General features: G+C 46.0%; 1 protein-coding gene across 1 annotated transcript in view; it reads right to left on the bottom strand.

Annotated features, from left to right (window-relative positions):
• The window catches only part of LOC144682589 (ADP-ribosyl cyclase/cyclic ADP-ribose hydrolase 1-like), a 52,516-nt gene that overhangs the window by 23,946 nt on the left and 8,249 nt on the right, over positions 1-20,321 (bottom strand). The window contains exons 2-3 of the mRNA XM_078545060.1: positions 14,147-14,309; positions 10,546-10,675 (exon numbers count right to left, since the gene is read on the bottom strand). Coding sequence (XP_078401186.1) covers positions 10,546-10,675; positions 14,147-14,309 — 293 coding nt within the window. The remainder of the gene's footprint in view (positions 1-10,545; positions 10,676-14,146; positions 14,310-20,321) is intronic.

Here is a 20,321-nt window from a genome sequence, read left to right as displayed (position 1 = left end):
CCCCTTCTCCTCAAGGTGTCAGCCTGGGGCCCTCGGGCGGAGGATCGGCAGGTGCACACTCCGGGGACACCCATCCAGGTGATTCCGAGAGTGTTCGGCCCATCCAAATCCCCTCTTCCTGTGACCTCCGCAGTTCCAGCTTCACAGACCGAGGAGGGTGCCACTGCCACACAGCAGGACCCCAAAAGCAGACTGGAGCCCTCCAAAGGATGCCGGTCAAGGTCATCACACACAGGGCATCACAGTCAGCAGGCTGCCTCTACCTCCGATGTTGATGTCCAGGGAGCACCAAGACGTAGCGGCAGGGTTAGGAAAGTTAGAAGTTATTCGTTGCATAGCCTCGCCATGGGTGTACATACTGTCTATCATTTTCAATAAACTCCCAAGAATATCTCCCTGCCTATGGCGGCTTCTTCTTCTGATGAGCAGTGTTCTTGTCACTCAGATGTGAAAACTTTCTGCACAAGATAAAAGGCAGGTGTCTCAGTCCAGGGCCCCTTCCCTATGCAGCCTTCAGACCAAAGTGATGGTCCAGCCTCACACTCCCTGGAAACATTACTGATGCCTGTACCTCAGCGGAGCTGGCCGTTGCTGCCTGGAAGCAGTGGGCAGGCGCCAGAGTTCCATCATTCCCTCTGTGTGCTCTCAGCACCTTTAAGGTGGGGCTGGCCCCCCCCCCATCTCTTCAGCATCTGTGACCAGTGACGCTGTGCTCCTGAAGGGGTCAGGTGCGGAAAGTGGATAAAGGATCAGAGGCTTCATGGCTGCATCTCTATGATAGGACCCTGATCACAGAGCGCAAGTGAGCTGCCCTCAGCCAGAGAGGAGTCACACATTCTCAGAGGCAATGTGAAGATCTATCGAGTGTCCTCACTGCATGACATCATCATCCTCCACAAATCTAGCAGCTATGAGGGCTTGCCTTGTCTAGTAAGTGCGAGGGCCTCATCCCCGTCATCGCCGCCTCAGAGGACCTCCTCAGCCTCATCCACATCGGCGTCCTCCTCATCGGAGGAGACCTTCAGTTCCTCCATCTCCTCTTCAGCCAGCCCGTTTCCCCGTTGGAGTGCCAGATTGTAAAGGGCACAGCAGACGATGACGATGTGTGACGCCCTCTGTGGACTATACTACAGGGCTCCACCAGACCAGTTCAGGCACCAGAATCTCATCTTCAGCATCCCGATGGTTTGCTCCATCAAGTTGCCAGTTGTAGCATGAGTCTCGTTATACCTTCACTCTGCTGCAGTCTGAGGCCACCACACGGGTGTCATCAGCCATGGCCTCTGTGGGTAGCCCTTGTCCCCAAGGAGCCAAACCTGCTGCCTCTGTGGACCCTAAAAGACATCAGGGACCTGTGACTGACTGAGGATGTAGGAGAAGTGCACACTCCATGGAAGCCGTGTGCACACCTGCAGGATGTGTTTAGGTGGTCGCACATTCAGTGAATGGAACTTCTTGCGGTTGACATAGTTGATTGTGTGTTGCGATGGAGATCTGAGTGCCATGTGAGTGCAGTCGATCACACCCTGTACCTATGGGAAACCTGAGATCTGGGCAAACCCAATCGCTCTCGCGTCCTGGTTGTCCTGGTCCCGGGTGAAATGCACAAAGTTGTGTGCCCTCACAAAATTGCATCCGTGACCTCATGGATGCATTTGTGGATGGAGCCTTGTGATATCCCACAGAGGTCACCCGTGGAGCCCTGAAAGGAGCCACTGGCATAGAAATTGAGCAGTGCGGTCACTTTCACAGCCACTGGCAATGGATTCCCTCCATGTCCTTGTGGCGCCAAGTCCTGCAGCAGGTGGCTGATGTGACCAACTAGTTCCATAGACATCACAGAATCACACAGTGCAGAAGAGGCCCTTCGGCCCATCGAGCCTGCATCATCATGTGAGAAACACCTGACCTACCTACCTAATCCCATTTACCAGCACTTGGCCCATAGCCTTGAATGTTATGACGTGCCAAGTGCTCATCCAGGCACTTTTTAAAGGATGTGAGGCAACCCGCCTCCACCACCCTCCCAGGCAGCGCATTCCAGACTGTCACCACCCTCTGAGTAAAAAAGTTTTTCCTCACATCCCCACTAAACCTCCTGCCCCTCACCTTGAACTTATGTCCCCTTGTGACTGACCCTTCAACTAAGGGGAACAGCTGCTCCCTATCCACCCTGTCCATGCCTCTCATAATCTTGTATACCTCGATCAAGTCGCCCCTCAGTCTTCTCTGCTCCAACGAAAACAACCCAAGTCTATCCAACCTCTCTTCATAACTTAAAAGTTTCATCCCAGGCAACGTCCTAGTGAATCTCCTCGACACCTCCTCCAGTGCAATCACATCCTTCCTATAATGTGGCGACCAGAACTGCACACAGTACTTCAGCTGTGGCCTCACTAAGGTTCTATACAACTGCAACATGATCTCCCTACATGCGCAGTCTTTGGCGACTCTGGTTCTCAGTTATCTGCAGGAATGAAAGGCGGCATCTATAGACCCTGGGCGTCACTAGACACCGGCCTGTGGTGGCTCACTATGGCTCTTGGGTGGCATGTGCTGGAGCACCAGCCACACCTTCTTCCTGAGGTAGCTGCTCCTGCCTCTGCACAGCCAGGAGCTTCAGTCACTCTCTCCTCCGTCGTCTTCGCTCTCTATAAGCCATTAGGCACACAGCTAGTTCACCAGGCTCCATGATCCTGATGTATCCTCCTGCAGGATGAACGTCAGAGACACATGGGTAAGCATGGGTGTACTAAGGACTTGTCCTGGTTAAGTGTGAAGGCCTCTTCCCGGAGATTGCTGGCCACCACTTGGCTGGCCAGAGATTAGTGCGCTTCATGGCTGCCTGAAATCCCTCCACTTCCACCCCACTCCACCTGACCAATTGGCAGCAGTTTTGCCCACTGGACTGCATGCTGTGATCTCAGCTCAGGCGCAGGCATTCTCCTAACCCACACTGCAAGGCTGCACTGTTAGCTTGAACCATGGGGGAGACTGGTCCAAACTGGGGTGCTGATGTTGCAAGGGGTTGTGAGCACCTCCACCAGTGACTGCTGCATGGCCAGATTTAGCGAGGAAATTGTACAATGTGTGCAGTCGTTCAGCTGTTTTGCAGTCCACCAAAATGCTCATGACTTTGCAGTCTATGCTGAGGGGTTGGGGGGGTGGGGTAGGATGGTATGGGTGGTGGTTATGGGGGGGGGGCATGGGGTGAAGGTGGGGGTGGCAGGTGTGAAAAGCTTTGGAGCACTTGGTGACACTTTGGTGCCTCTGCGTTGCTTGAGTGGGCAGATAAGCTAGAAGCTTGACTCCAATCATATAAATGTAGCTGCGCCTGAACTGTCTGAGATGCAGAGGAATGGTCACTTTATACAGGTTACTCTAATGTGTGGCCACTTCCCTCACCCACTCACGTTGTATATTCAATGGCTGGGCTGCGCTTGCCCCCCCACACAGGTTGCCTCAACAGCTGGGCTGCCCTTAACCCTGAGCTCCCACAACACCCCTCAAGCTTGAAGCCCATCAGACGACCCTGGCAAGCACTGCACAACGTTACTGTGCACTCACCTCCGATTTCCCCTCCAAGTGCCGACAGCCAAATGCATGCCTTTTATGTGCTGTTGTGAAACACATCGGCATGCTTTCCCACTGATGTGGACGGACGATCCAGCAGGGGGGATGATTCCGGCGGGCTGGCTTGATAATTATATGCTGATATATTACAATGAGGTTCCCGACATCCGATGAGGGAAACGCGGCCCGCCATTGGTGGGCTGAGTGGACAATCGCGAACTGGTTTCACGCGGTTGTGAAACCGATTGCGCCATATTGTCCGTTCACACCACTGATCATGCCTGATGCCTGCGGGCATGGAAAATTCCGCCCATTAGCTCAGGCTGCATACATTGAAGCTGAGGCAGAAGCAGTCCCCGAATGCTACTACGTTGAAAATAAAGTGCTATTGAGGAAATGGAGACCCCCTCGCAGACCTGCATTTGAGGAGTGGACAGTGATCCACCAGGTAGTGGTGCCGCTGAGGTACATATTGTGGCTAGCTCACGAAATTCCGCATGTAGGTATATGCAAAACCCAAGCCCGCATCAGCCAGCATTTTTACTGGCCACAACTCCACATGGATGTAGTAAGGTTTTGTAGAACCTGCCACACCCACTAGATTGTGGGAAAATCCCAACCTGCAATAAAACTGACACCAATCATTCCCATGCTGGCTTCTGGGGAACCCTTCAGCAATGTATTAGTGGACTGCGTGGGGCCTCTGCCCTAAACAAAAGTGGGGCTACCAGTATACCCTTAGAATCATGGACACAGCTACCTGCTTCCCAGATGCCATTCTCCTGGGAACCATATCTGCCAAAACAGTGGTGAGGAAATTAACCCAATTCTTTCCCAATCATGGTCTGCCCACCGAGATCCATTCGGATCAAGGCTCGAATTTCATGTCCAAAGTATTCCAGGAAATCATGGGTAACCTGGGTATGACCCAGCTGAACCCTTCAGCGTATCACCCACAGTTGAAGAGAACACTAGATTTTATGTTTTTGGTTTCAGGTTCACTTTGCTCGGCAAACGCTAGCTGCGCCCTTGATATTTACACATTAGTTGGTGCTTGAAACAATATAGGTGGAGAGACAGATTAACTGAACAAACACTGGTGGTTTTTTGGAACTAAGTAAGAACAGAGCACTAACACAGTGTGTGCTTCTTCAATCACCTCCAGCTCTAGACTTACAGTTGCTCAAGAAGGCCGTGCTGTGTAGCAATTGGTCAATACAGTCACATGGTCAACTAACTACATTCTCTTAAAGGTATATAGCACTCCACTTTACCACATCCCTCCCCCTTTACTTGAAAGTACAATTGACAAGCTTCACAACATCCCAATTATTTACATGAATTACTATTTACAAGCCAAGTCTCTCAGGAAGCTTCCTCAGACATGTCGAGCGTCATAGCTCAATGGCCTCAGCTGGTTTTCCCGAGACCCCCTTCTCAGGAGTCAACTGTCTACCAGGTTCTTCAGTGGAAGTGAGAAAGTTTGTGTCTTCAACGCTCTTGGGTCCAGCAGGCCACATCGGTCCTTCCAAATTGTGTGACATTTCTTCCAAGTGAGGTGCAGACGCAAACTCAAAAGATGACAGCACGCCTTCTCGTGGGACTGTCTCTCTTCTCCGGAGATGATCCAGGTGTCATCTAATTACTCAGCCATTTACCGACATATTATCGGAGAAAGGCCCTGTCATGGCACTCACTTCGCCTCATAGCCAATTGGACCCATCTCCAAAGTTGTTCACGAGAACTGTGTCTCCCACTGTGAAATTTCTTTCATGGTTATGGCCATCATGTCTGGTCTTCTGAACCTCTTGGCTTCTCTCCACTCTCCCCCGTAAATTCGGCCTGATAAGAGTTAGATGGCTGCGGAGACACCTTTTCATTAGTAATTCAGCACGCCAGGCAATGGCGTTGTGGTATTGTCGCTGGACTAGTAATCCAGAGACCCAGGGTAGTACTTTGGGTACCTGTGTTTGAACCCTATCACAGCAGATGGTGGGATTTGAATTCAATAAAAATCTGGAATTAAAAGGCTAATGATGAAAATCTAATTGCACTTGAAAGTACAATTGACAAGCATCACAACATCCCAATTATTTACATGAATGAATATTTACAAGTCAAGTCTCTCAGGAAGCTTCCTCGGATATTAACACCCTTTAGAGAAGGAAATATGTCGTCCTTACCTGGTCTGGCCTACATGTGACTCCAGACCCACAGCAATATGGTTGACGCTTAAATGCCCTCTGAAATGGCCAGCAAGCTACTCAGTTGTATTAAACCACAACAAAGCCAATAAAAAAGATGGCATCGACCTGAAACAGCAAACCCAGCCCTGTCGATCATGCAAAGTCCTCCTTAATAACATCAGGGGGCTTGTGCCAAAATTGGGAGAGCTGCCTCACAGGCTAGTCTAGTCAAGCAATAGCCTGACATATGGAATCATACCTTACATATAAAGTCCCAGACACCATCACCATCCCTGGGTCTGTCCTGTCAGTGGGAGGTGGAGGCACAGTGGTATACAGTCGGCAGGGAGTTGTCAATAATTGACTCCCCCTGAAATCTCATGACATCAGGTTAAACATGGGTAAGGAAACCTCCTGCTCATCACCATATACTGCCCCCTCCTCAGCTGATGAATCAGTGCCCCTCCATCTTCAACACCACTTGAAGGAAGCACTGAGGGTGGCAAGGGCGCAGAATGTACTCTGGGTGGGGGACTTCAATGTCTATCACCAAGAGTGGCTCGGTAGCACCACCACAGATTGAGCTGGCTGGGTGTAAAAGACATAGCTGCTAAGCTGGGTCTGCAGCAGGTGAGGGAATCAGCCAGAGGGAAAAACATACTTGATCTCATCCTCACCAACTTGCCTGCCATAGATGAATCTGTCCATGACAGTATCAGTAGAAGTGACCACTGCACAGTCATTGTGGAGATGAAATCCCGTCTTCACATTGAGGATACCCTCCATCGTGTTGTGTGGCACTACCATCGTGCTAAACGGGATAGATTTTGAACAAATCTAGCAACTCAAGATTGGGCATCCATGAGGCACTGTGGGCCATCAGCAGCAGCAGAATTGCATTCAACCATAATTTGTAATTCATGGCCCAGCATATTCACCACTCTACCATTACCATCAAACCAGGGGCCCAACCCTGGTTCAATGAAGAGTGCAAGAAGGCATGCCAGGAGCAGCAGCAGGCATACCTAAAAATGAGGTGTCAACCTGGTGAAGCTATAACACAGGGCTACTTGCATGCCAAACATTGTAAGCAGCAAGTGATAGGGCTAAGCAATCCCACAACTAATGGATCAGATCTAAGCTCTGCAGTCCTGCCACATCCAGTCGTGAATGGTGATGAATAATTAAACAACTCACTGGAGGAAGAGGCACCACAAATATCCCCATCCTCAATGTTGGAGGAGCCCAGCACATCAGTGCAAAAGGTAAGGCTGAACCATTTGCAACAATCTTCAGCCAGAAGTGCCGAGTGGATGATCCATCTCGGCCTCCTCCGGAAGTCCCCAGCATCACAGATGCCGGTCTTCAGCCAATTCAATTCACTCCAATTGATGTTGAGGAATGCTGAAGGCACTGGATACTGCAAAGCTATGGGCCCTGATAATATTCAGGCAATAGTACTGAAGACTTGTTCTCCAAAACTTGCTGCACCCATTGCCAAGCTGTTCTAGTACAGCTACAACATTGGCATCTACCTGGCATGTGGAAAATTGCCCAGGTGTGTCCTGTACACAAAAACCTACCTGGGCAATTATTGCTCCATCAGTCTACTCTCGATCATCAGTAAAGTAATGGAAGGGGTCATCAACAGTGCTGTCAAGCGGCACTTGCTGAGCAATAGCCTGCTCACTGATGCTTAGTTTGGGTTCTGCCAGGATCACTCAGCTCCTGACTTCATAACAGACTTTGTTCAAATATGCACAGAAGAGCTGAACTCTCAAGGTGAGGTGAGAGTGACTGCCCTTGACATCAAGGCAGCATTTGACCAAATGTGGCATCAAGGAGCCCTCGCAAAACTGGAGTCGATGGGAATCAGGGGGAAAACTCTCCACTGGTTGGAGTCATACCTAGCATAAAGAAAGATAGTTGTGGTTGTTGGAAGTCAGTCATCTCAACTCCAGGACTTCACTGCAGGAGTTCCTCAGGGCAGTGTCCTTGGCCCAACCATCTTCAGCTGCTTCATCAGTGACCTTCCTTCCATCATAAGGTCAGAAGTGGGATGTTCGCTGATGATTGCACAATATTCAGCACCATTTGCGACTCCTCAGATACTGAAGCAGTCCATGTCAAAATGCAGCAAGACCCGGACAATATCGCGGCTTTGGCTGACAAGTGGCAAGTAACATTGGTGCCACAAAAATGCCAGGCAACGACCATCTCCAACAAGATGTAATCTAATCATTGCCCCTTGACATTCAATTGCATACCACCACTGAATCCCCCACTATCAACATCTTAGGGCTCACCATTGATCAGAAGCTGAACTGGATGGCCATATAAATGCTGTGGCTACAAGAGCAGGTCAGAGGCTAGGAATCCTATGACAAGTAACTCACCTCCTGACTCCCCAAAGCCTGTCCACCATCTACAAGGCACAAGCAGGAATGTGGTGGAATACTCTCCACTTGCCTGTATGAGTTCAGCATCCACGACAAAGCATCCCGCTTGATTGGCACCCCATCCGCAAACATTCACTACCCCCACCACCGACTAGCAGTGGCAGCAGTGTGTGCCATATACAAGATGCACTGCATGAACTCACCAAGGCTCTTTATGCAGCACCTTCCAAACCCACGACCATTACTAGCAAGAAGGGCAAGGGCAGCAGACACATGGGAACACCACCACCTGGAAGTTCCCCACCAAGCCACTCATCATCTGACTTGGAAATATATTGCCATTTCTTCAATGTCGCTGGGTCAAAATCCTGGAACTCCCTCCCTAGCAGCACTGTGTGTGTATCTATGCCACAAGGGCTGCAGTGGTTGTAGGCGGTGGCTCACCACCACCTTCTCAAGGACATTTAGGGATGGGCAATAAATGTTGGGCTAGCCAGTGACACCCAAATCCCCTAATTAATTCAAAAAATAGGACAAGTACTGTACAGGGCTGCAAAGGTACAAACAGTAGCACAGTTCCCCATTCCCACAACAAAACAGGAAATCGTGAGGTTATTGGGGATATGTGGGTTGTACTGCAAGTTCATCTCAAACCTCAGCACAGGAGCCGGCCCGCTGTCAGGCTACTACAGTAAAAAGCAAAGATGGCATGGACTGAGAAATGCCAGACAGCTTTCGAAAAACTGAAAGCCATTTTAATAGGCGAGCCTGCGCTTGCAGCTCTGGACTTTAACCGAGCATTTAAAGTAGCCATCAATATTAGTGACATCAGGGTAGGGGCTGTCCTCCTCCAGGAAGACGAATCAGGGGTAGAGAGAGCAATCGGGTACTTTTCCAAAAAGCTAAACAAGCATCAGGAACGGTGCTCTTCATGGAGGAGGAAACGCTTGGTTTGTTAACGGCTCTCAAACGCTTTTGAGATATATGTCTGAATGGATATGGAGAGACCACAGCCCATACTGACCAAAACCCTTTAATCTTTGTGGAAAAGTTTAAGGTGCAGAATGCCAGGTTATTTCGTTGGAGTTTGTTTCTTCAACTGTACCAGCTAAAAATCATCCACATTGCCGGGATATCAAATGTGATTTCATCCAGAACTGAAGAGACCCGGTTTGAACTGAAGAGATAATATTGAACAAGGCTAGGAGAATGAGTGTGTGTGAGAGAGAGCACAAGTGAGTGAGTGAGTGGTTGTTTTTTTTTTCCCCCTTTGTAATGAAATAAGAATGAATCCCATTTCATTTGTGATGCGGAGGAAGTGTCGTGAAAAGCTAATTACAGCCACAAATTACTTACGGGCATTTTGAACTTTTTAAGGAAGACGTGTGTGTTTTTTAAAAGAAATACAAGCAACGACATGGAGCAAAAGATGGCTGATACTGTAAAGTAACCACTTTCTGGATTATACTGACAGACCTGTCCTTAGGTACTTAAAAGGGAGATAGGAAAGATGCAAAAGACTGAACTTTAATCTCCTGTGGTTGCTGAGACAGAAGGCTGATTACCACATCTCAGCAGGCATCTAAAATCCATCTCCTGTTGATTCATATCTCAGAATATGTAAAATGGTTTGAGATCAAAGAAAATTGACTCTGGGTGCAAGATATTTTTTTTCCCCTTACAGGAATACACAGGGAAAAATGGGTTAAAAAGCTAGTTGCAGAGCAGTGCCAGTATACTTATGTGCTGTGAGAGTGACAGCACAAGAAGACCAATTAGTTGCAGGCAAAGTCTCTCTCCCTCTCCCTGTTGCTGGAGGCAAGGCTCAGCAAAGCCACAATCAAAAAGGAAATAGGACAGCTTCTTCAGCCAACCTGCAGAGCCAAGTTTCTCCAAGACCATTGCTAACCTGCCAATGTCAGCTCTACCGGAAACACCCAACTTAACGGCCGTAGCATTTTGCGATCTGTGCCTCATGGGCAATCCAAAGACTGATTTGTATATCTTTTTAAACTTTTATTTGGACTCTTAACTTTTCATTTCTGATCTGTGTGTATGTGTGTTCATTTTTATTATTTTTCTTGGGTTTTTAGTAACTAATAAATTTATTCTTCTTTGACTCAAGAAAGCCTGGTTAAATTGGCTCCTGCGAAGAAAAACATTTGGACTGGGAAAATGTATCCATGAGAGAATGGACCTCTTTTAAATTAACCTTGTTGCAACCAACCGACGGTATTGAATAAAGTAGGGGAGCCAACTCATTCCTCATCACCTGGGAGTGTAACAAAATTGGGGTGCTGTTCAGGAAGCTAACAAATTGGGGGAATCACTTGGGAACCGATTGTAACAGCTATCATGATACGCTCTTGGAGTGTCTTATTTCTCACCTGGTCAATTGGAATGTCATGACCTGCCAAATCCAAAAATGGCTTATAATCCTCTTTTGTGACTTTGCATGGGTCCTTCTTACTAAATACATGCAGAAATGCTTCCCATAGTTTTGAACAGTCTTTGTTCCTGTCAAATAAAAAGATACACTAAATGAACCATTAGAATGGAGTAATCCATTTTTATTGTTGCTAAGAAATATTGTCGCTGAAAATCCCTGCCTATCCTCGTAAACACGCAGCTAAAGAAAGAACTTGCTTTTATGTAGTGACTTTCATAATGTCCCAAAGCAATTTTGCAGCAAATAAGGTATTTTTTGAAAGTTATAATGCAGAGAAATGTGGTATCCATTTCAGGCAGCAAGGTCCCAGTAACAGCACCTTCAACACCTAGCCGGAGGCACTGGAATTCCGGGCCTTTTCCAGATTACCATTTCCTGAGCGGACGGTGTGTGGTCCGAATCCTCAGATTTCCCTGCTGAAGCCTTTGTAAAAGTTCCAATTTGTAGAGGTGAGATATTGGAAGACAGCAAGGAGTACATGGAATAATCAAGTCCGGAACTAACAAAGGTGAAGATTAGCTTTTTTAATGGCAACGGAAGTGAGGAAGAGGTGGAGGTGAATGATGTCGCAGAGCTGGAAGCAAACAACATGAGGTGATGAGATTTGAAGCTCAGGTTAGAATTGGACAGGAGGCTGCAGATGGAATCAGGTGTCAAGACATGAGGTTATAGAGGCAAGCTATAGAGTGGCATTGGTCTTGCCAAAGTTGAGATGCTTATCCAGACTTGATGGGTCAAATTTACATGAAAGAGATGGGCATCTAGAGTTGGGAAAGTTCCTGACTCCGCAAAGCCATCTCTGTTAAGGAAGGCTCTGCTTGCCATATTTCCATTCCAGGGGGACAAGGGCGGGTGGAGTTAGGTCCACTGCTTCTGGATGCAAACCTGAGGCAGCGTGGAGGTCGGCAAATGGTGATGTGAAAAGATCAGAATGTCTGCCTCAGTTTATTGGGGAATTGGCCCAGTTGTAATGATGAATGTCAGGCCCTCTCTCTCCCAACCATTGCACATGGCCATTGACAAGTCTTTGAAATAATCCTGAAACCGACAGTGGAAAGGAAGGCTGTGCAGGGTTATGGGGAGAAGATGGGGGAATGGCACTAGGTGAATTGCTCATTTGGAGATCCAGTGCAGACATGATGGGCCAAATGGCATCCTTCTGGACAGAAACAATACTGTTATTCTGTGGTAAGCAAAGGCTTTGAAATATCCTTTCAGAAAACATCTCAGCTTACATCCTCTTAAAAGTGTCAATCAACCACAGACAGACATTCATAGTACGAACGCAGGCAGTGAAAAAACTCAAAATAAACACAAGTTATTACAAGGCAATACATGTGTCAATCAAACAAAGCTTTCCCTCCCTCTGTAGCTGAATAAATATTGCTTGCTGAAATCCAAGTAAATTAACCATTCTTGGAGCTCAGCCAGGCATTTATAATAAGGCCGTTTGGCAACTATATCAACAAAATCATGCTGAATAGGTGGCCTCCTGGCAGGAGTACTATTAACAAGATGTGATTGTCACTGCAAAGCTGCAAAATCCTGGCACTGCTGCAGTGGAAATACCACCTCTTCTGGTGCTGCATTGGGTAAGAGACCTTAAAGCAGCCAAATAGGGCAGAAGATCAAGAAAACCCCATGTTTTATAGGCCTTGGCAGAAATTGAAGCCTATAGGGGCAAGTTTCTGAGGATTGAATTGAAGGCAGAGGGTGTCTTTCTAACTATTAACAGAAATTGAGGTTTTAATGCCACCGGCTGGGGTTTACTATCACCTTCCTATAGACAGTCTCGGGGACCAGTGGAAAGAACCATTAATGGGAGGGAAATTGGCTGAGAACCTGGGCCTCGCATCCCTGCTGTATGAAAGTGTTTCTGTACAAATGTATATACAGAGTTCTTACAGCATGGAGGGAGGCTATTTAGCCCATCGAGTCCATGCTGGTTCTCTGTAGAACAATCCAGTCAGTCTCATTCTCCTGCTATAACCCCTGGAAGTTTATTTCCCTTAAATATCAATCCCATTTCCTTTTGAAATCATTGACTGTCTCTCTTTCCACCACCCTCATAGGCAGTGGGTTCCAGACCATTAGCACTCACTTTGTAAAAATGTCTTCCTCACGTCCACCTGCATCCCTTGCCCAAAACCTTAATTCTGTGTCCACTAATCTTGTACCATTAGCTAATGGGAACAGCTTTTCTTTGTCTACCTTATCTAAACCTGTCATAATCTTGTACACCTCTATCAAATCCCCCACACCCAAGTGAACCCCACACCTCCCCCCTCCCCCCACCAACCCCCTACAACCAATCTCCTTTGCTCCACGGGGAAAAACTTTAGCTTCTCCAACCTAAACCTTGTAGTTAAAATCCTTCATCCCTGGAATCATTCTAGTAAAGTGTGGTGACCAGAACTGCACACAATATTCCAGTTGTGACCGAACCAGGGCTTTATAACGGTTCAGCAGGATCTCCCTGTTTTTGTACTCAGTACCTCTATTTATTAAGCCCAATATCCCACGTGCTTTGCTAACTACTCCCTCAATGTCCTCCCACCTTCAAAAATCTATGCATACGCACCACCAGGTCCCTCTGTCTCTGCCCACTTTTTAGGTCTGTGCCGTCGAGTCCATATTGCCCCTCCCTACCCTTTCTGCCTAAATGCATTACCTCTGTATTAAATTCTACCTGCCACTTGTCTACCCATACTGCTAGCCCATGTCCTGTTGCAGTCGATTAGTATCATCCTCGCTGCCACATCTCCAAGCTTGTTATAATTGGCAAATTTAGAAATTTTACTTTGGCTGGGAATTTCCGGCCCTGCAGCGATAGGACTCACTGTGGGGGATGTGGTGGGCCAGCCAAGAGTCCACTGACTTTCAGCGGGACTGGAAGATCCTGGCAGCAGGCTGGGCTGGAAAATCCCATATGTATCATCCTCCAATCATGTGCCACAACTCACTGTTTAATGACCTTAAACCAGTTTTCTTTTATCCAAGCTGACATTGACCCGCCTAATCCATGAGCTTCAATTTTGTGAACAAACCTTTTATTTTTTTAAAATTGTATTTTATTTTATTTCATTATGGCAGTAGGCAAATACATAGCAAGAACCATGGGATACAGCAAAAGAAAAAGGAAAATTTTTTAAAAATCACCTCACTTAAAAAGGAAATTGGGCAAATTATATTTTGGATTGCCAAAATTTTGATTAAACATGTTTCAGAGTCTTACATGCCAACAAGTAGAAATCACATTGAGAGATTGCCAAAGTTAACTTGCTTGTATTTTTCTACTGGTCATGAGCCATTTCTCCAGCAATTGAAGATTAAAAAGTGTTTTGTATTTGCGAAATAAAGTTTTGTGGAAGTGCTGTTTACACATACTTTGCAAACAAGTTAATCCGCCTCATATTTTTGCTGGTTAAGGCTTTTAATTGTTGCAACAAATGAAATCATCCTCAAGTATTCCCTTCCAAGCAATTGAAAATTATGATGTGCTGTAATGCTATGCCAGTGAAGATTATAAATTGACCTACCCTGCATTGGGATTTATGGTTCCAAGGTAGTTGAAGCATCTGCCAATCATTATTTCTTTCAATTTTGCTGTTGATCCCTTTCCCTTCCAAACAGTTTTCGAATCATCCTTTGCCAATATTCTCTCCGTATGGGTTAACAGCATGAGTCCAAGGAGTAGCAAACCTATTAACATCAACAAGATACATGTATTACTGCAAAAAGACATTCTATTTATTCCTGCGGGTAAGCAGTAAGAATGGGCTAACACATTCAGGCAACAAACAATTCAGGCTACACATGAAAGGAGTTAACACTTTGAAATGGGCTGCCTTAGATACTCAAAATCCAACTGTAGTCAAATCTCCATAACATTTTCAGTGTAAGACAAAGAATGTAACCTTTGGTATTTTAAACTATGGAGGGGTAATTGAGCTCTGTAGCATCCATTTTTTAGGCTCCACTCAGTTTCCTAACACTCCAAAATGAAGTTTGAGATGTGCATGTACACCTCTGATGAGAAGTGCATCAGACACAAACTTGATAAATGGGCCTGCAAGCACACCTAATGGCCGACCACAGTATGCGAGTAGATTATGACACCGGTATGCAATGATGATTTGATGCCAGTGCTGTCATTTTCGAATGCCATGCTCCAGCCTATGACCTGCCTTAACCTTTCAGTGTTGAACATGATAGTTAAGGACCACATCCCCACCAACCCACCAGCTCTACGATCATGAACTACTTACAAATGCGCTACTGATTATTCCTTTTGGCTGTTAATGCAATTCTGCGTTCTGGAGCTTTCTTATACTTGTCTAAAATTAGTCCACAGGGAGTGGCGTGGGTTGCTGTTGAAGTACATTTTTGGTAATTTAAAGGCTTTACGGAACAAGTTGCTTTCAGACATGGATGGCCTGGCAGATCTTCCATTTTGAACTGAGCTTGACTGGGAGAAAGAAGAGAGACCATACAGAGCATGACAAGCTGCAGAAGAAGGAGGAGGAGGATGGGTGGTAGTGGTGGTGGGGGAGGGGCTGTAGTCTATCTGCCAAAGGTCTTTACAGAGCACTGCTCCTATCTCAACCTCAGCAATGACTAATGCTCGAGATATCTTCACTTCACTAAAAGACAGCGTGATTGAAATCTGCCAACTGCTGCAGCCACAACAGCAACTTTAGATAAGGACCGCATTACCTGTGGCAGCCAGGATTACAGTGACTCTTAGAGTTTTATAAATCTGGCTCCTTTCAGGCTGGAAACGTAAGCAAAATCTCACAGTGTTGCATAAAGGGAAGACACTGATGCCTTCTGTACAGCGAAAGAGATGTGGCTTCATCTCATTCTCTCTTGCCAGTGACATGCAGGTGGAGTGATGAAGATTTGCAGTAGTTACAGATTTCCCAAGGTACAGGATGCCAGTGCCTGCACATGTATTGCTTCATGCATACCTCATGTGAATTCAGACATTAATAAAAAGGGATTCCACTCCCTCAATATGTAGCTGGTGTGTGACCACATGCACCTCATCATGCAGATGAATGTCTGTTATTCTGGCAGGAGTCATAATTTCTTCATTCTGTGGTAATCATCTGTGCCAGTTGAACTACTGTGACAAGTTATAAGTTGGCTACTGTGTGACAAGTGCTAACATGGTTCATAACTCCCATCTGGAACGCGTGCATGTATGCACAACAGGCCTTGCCATGTCACCACGGGGAACATTTTAGAGCACACCATCAGTATCCTCAAGCAATGTTTCCATGTCTGGGCTGCTCTAGAAGAGCCCCGCAGTACTCTGCAGAGTGGGTATCAAATTAGTGATAGTGCGCTGCATGGCAATTATATGGGAACAGGCTTTGCTCTATCAGACGAGAAGCTGAGGAGCAACAGCAAGAGGAGCTGCAACCAGAGATTGAGGAACAGGATCGAGGAGAATGCGAGAGGAGGACCCCAAGCCAGGCAGTCAGCAGCACCGAGAGGAGAGCAGAGGAGCTATAAGAACAGTGCGAGAAGCGGCAAGAGTTTGAGAGCAGAGGTGATTGAGAGAGTTTGGTAAGGAGGGAGGAGGCGCTTCTTTCCTTTTCTACCTTTACTCAGAAAGAGCGGCGGCCTTGGTAAGTGGGACCTGGTGAGCAAATTAGAAAAATGTAATATTTTTAAACAAGTTGCTATACTTGGATTTAACTGAGAAGTGCCAGGAATGAGGGAAATTTAGGGCCAATATAACAAAGTAATATAAATAATCCAAAGTAGAATAAAGTTAACTTAAGGGAAGTAGAGTTAAGACATGGCAGGGCAGCTCAGTCGAGTGGAATGCCTGTCCTGTAATATGTGCGAAGTCATGGACGCTCCCGGTGTCCTAGACGACCACATGTGCAGGAAGTGCTGCCAGCTGCAGGAACTTGAGCTCCGGGTTTCAGAGCTCGAGCGGCGGATGGAGTCACCGCGGTGCATCCGTGAGGCTGAGAGTTACGTGGATAGCACGTTCAGAGAGGTGGTCACACCGCAACTTAAGGGCCTGGAGACAGCGAGGTAATGGGTGACCACCAGGCAGTCATAAGAACATAAGAAATAGGAACAGGAGTAGGCCATTCAGCCTATCGAGCCTGCTCCGTCATTCACTAAGATCATGGCTGCTCTTCTTGTGTTTCGATTTCCACATTCCCATCTAACCCCGATAATCTTTGGTTCCCTTGCCTAACAAGAATCTATCTACCTCTGCCTTAAAAATATTCAGCCTGCCTCCACCACCTTCTGAGGCAGAGAGTTCCAAAGTCACACAACTTTCTGAGTGAAAAAATTTCTCCTCATCTCTGTCTTAAAAGGGTGACCCCTAATTTTAAAATGGTGTCCCATAGTTCTGGACTCACCTAGTAAGAGGAAACATCTTTTCACCATCCACCTTGTCAAGGCCGTTCGGGATCTTGTAAACTTCAATCAAATCACCCCTCACTCTTCTAAACTCGTGGAAACAAGCCCAGTCTGTCCAATCTTTACTTATAAGACAACCCACTCACTCCAGGTATCAATCTAGTAAACCTCCTTTGAACCGTCTCTGGTGCATTTACATCCTTCCTTAAATAAAGGGACCAAAACTGCACACACTATTCGAGGTGCGGTCTCACCAATGCCCTGCATAACATCCTTACTTTTATGTTTAATCTCTCTCGTGATAAAGGATAGCATTCCATTAGTTTTCTTAATTACTTGCTGTACCTGCATACTAACTTTTTGTGACTCATATACTGGAATACCTAGATCCCTCTGCACCTCAGAATTATGCAGCCATTCTCCATTTAAGTAATACTCTGCACTTTTGTTCTTCCTGCCAAAGTGAACAACTTCACATTTTCCCACATTAAACTCCATTTGCCAGATCTTTTCCCACTCACTCAACCTATCTATATCCATCTGCAGTCTCCTCAGCCCCCTTCACAACATACTTTCCTGCCTATCTTTGTGTAATCTGCAAAATTAGCTCCCATGTCTTCATTCCCCTCATCTAAGTCATTGATATAAATTGTAAAAAGTTGAGGTCCCAGTACAGACCCCTGTGGGACTCCATTCATCACATCCTGCCAACCCGAAAAAGGCCCATATATGCATACTCTGCTTTCTGCCAGTCAGTCAATCTTCTATCCATGCTAATATGATATCCCCTACACCATGCGCTTTTATTTTCTGTAATAATCTTTGATGTGGCGCCTTATCAAATTATTTCTGGAAATCCAAGTACAGTACATCTACAGGCTCCTCTTTATCCACTGTGCATGTTACTCCTTCAAAAAACTCCAATAAATTGGTTAAACATGATTTTCCTTTCACAAAACCATGCTGACACTTCCTTATTACCTTGAGCTCTTCTAAGTGCCCAGCTATAACCTCCTTAATGACCGATTCTAATAACTTCCCCACGACAGACGTCAAGGTAACTGACCTATAGTTTCCTGTTTTCTGCTTCCCTCCCTTCTTGAATAGAGGGGTTACATTTGCTACTTTCCAGTCTGATGGAACCTTTCCAGAATCTAGCGAATTTTGGAAAATTAACACCAGTTCATTAGGACTACCTCATTAGCCATCTCTTTTAAGACCCTAGAATGTAGTCCATTGGGACCCGGAGATTTGCCAGCCTGCAGCTCCATTAGTTTGCTCAGTACCGTTTCCCTAGTGATTTCAATTTCACCAAGTTCCCTTCTCCTGTTCACCTCCTGATTTGCAGCTATTACTGGAATGTTTTTTGTATCCTCTATAGTGAACACAGAAGCAAAATATGTTCATCTCTTCCACCATTTCCTTATTACCTACAATTAACTCCCCACTGACACTCTCTGGAGGACCAACACTCACTCTACTTACCCTTTTCCTTTATAAATAACTGTAGAAACTCTTGCTATCCATTTTTTACATTTCTAGCTAGCTTCCTCTCATACTCTAATTTGTTTCTCCTGATTAACCTTTTAGTCATTCTTTGCTGTTCTTTATATTCTGTCCAGTCACTCATCTTTGCTGAGTTGTATGCATTTTCCTTAAGTTTGATGCTTTCCTTAACTTCTTTAGTAAACCACGGGTGTTGGGTCCTCCCCTTAGAACTTTTCTTTATAGTGGGAATGTGCTTATTCTGAATACTCAAATATTCCCTTAAATGTCTGACACTACTTCTCTATTGATCTATCCTCTAGTCTAGTTCCCCAGTTCATTTCAGCTAGCTCAGCTTTCATCCTCACATAGTTGCCCTTATTTAAGTTTAAGATCCAGACCTACCCTTCTCCCTTTCAAACTGGATATAAAATTCATATTGTGGTCGCTGCTACCTAGGGGTGCTTTTACTCTGAGGTCATTAATTAACCCTGTCACATTACACAATACCAAATCTAATATAATGCTCTCTGGTTGGTTCCAGAACATGCTGCTCTAAGAAACTAACTCAAAAGCATTCTAAGAACTTCTCATCCAGGCTACAGCTGCCAATCTGATTTTTCCAGTTTGTGTAGATTAAAATCACCCATGATTATTGCTGTCCCGTTATCACAAGTACACAATATTTTCTCTTGAATACTTTGTCCTACACTGTGGCCACTGTTAGGGGGCCTGTAGACCACTCCCACTAATGACTTTTTCCCCTACTATTCCTTATCTCCACCCAAACCAATTCTAAATCCTGATCTCCTGAATGAAGGCCATCTCTAACTATTGCACCAATGCCCTCTTTGATTAACAGTGCTACCCCTCCACCTTTACCTAATTTCTTATTCCTCTTGAATGTCATGTACCCCTTAATATTAAAGACCCAAGCTTTCTCATCCTGCAGCCACGTCTCCGTAATTGCTATCAGATCATATTTAATTACTTCAATGTGGGCCATCAATTCATTTACTTTGTTATGAATGCTATGTGCAGTCAGATAGAGAGCCTTCAATTTTGTCTTTTTATTACCTTTACAACATTTAGTCTTGACTGTTGGTGTATTCTTAGGCTTTTTCTCCCTGTGCCTTCTTGCCATTCTCTGACCCCCATTTCTCATTTTACTACTTTGCTCTCCTGTCTTGACTCTACACCTTGAATTGTTACCTCTACCCAAACTTGATCCCTCAACCCCCTTGCTTAGTTTAAAGCCTTCACTACTTCCCTAGTTATGCGATTTACAAGGACACTCACAAGAGAAGTAGGCAGGCAGTGCTGGGGTGCCCTGCAACAAATTGGTTTTCCGTTTTGGAAGCTGGTGTGGGTGCTGGTTCTTCAGAGGAGTGCAGTCAGAACCAAGCTTGTGGCACCATGAGCGGCTCGGCTGTACAGGAGGGGAGGAAGAATAAAGAAAGAGCAATAGTGATAGGGGCTTCATTGATTAGGGGAGCAGACAGGTATTTCTGTGGCCATAGATGTGACTGCAGGATAATGTGTTGCATCCCTGATGCCAGGGTCAAGAATGTCAGAGTGGCTGCAGGACATTCTTCTGGCGGGGGAGGGTGGGGTGGCGGGCAGGGTGAACAGCCAGAGGTCGTGGTCCACATTGGTACCAATGACTTAGGTAAGAAGGGGAATGTGGTCCTTCAATTTGAATTTAGGGAGTGAGGTAGAAAATTAGCAAGCAGGACCTCAACTGTAGTAATCCCTAGTGCCACATGCTAGTGAGTACAGAAATAGGAGGGTAAGGCAGATGAATGCATGGCTGGAAAGATGGTGTGGGGGGGCAGC

This window comes from Cetorhinus maximus, chromosome 1 (assembly GCF_964194155.1).
Source record: "Cetorhinus maximus chromosome 1, sCetMax3.hap1.1, whole genome shotgun sequence".
NCBI classification, from domain to species: domain Eukaryota; kingdom Metazoa; phylum Chordata; class Chondrichthyes; order Lamniformes; family Cetorhinidae; genus Cetorhinus; species Cetorhinus maximus.
This window is presented reverse-complemented; position numbering and strand designations above follow the sequence as displayed.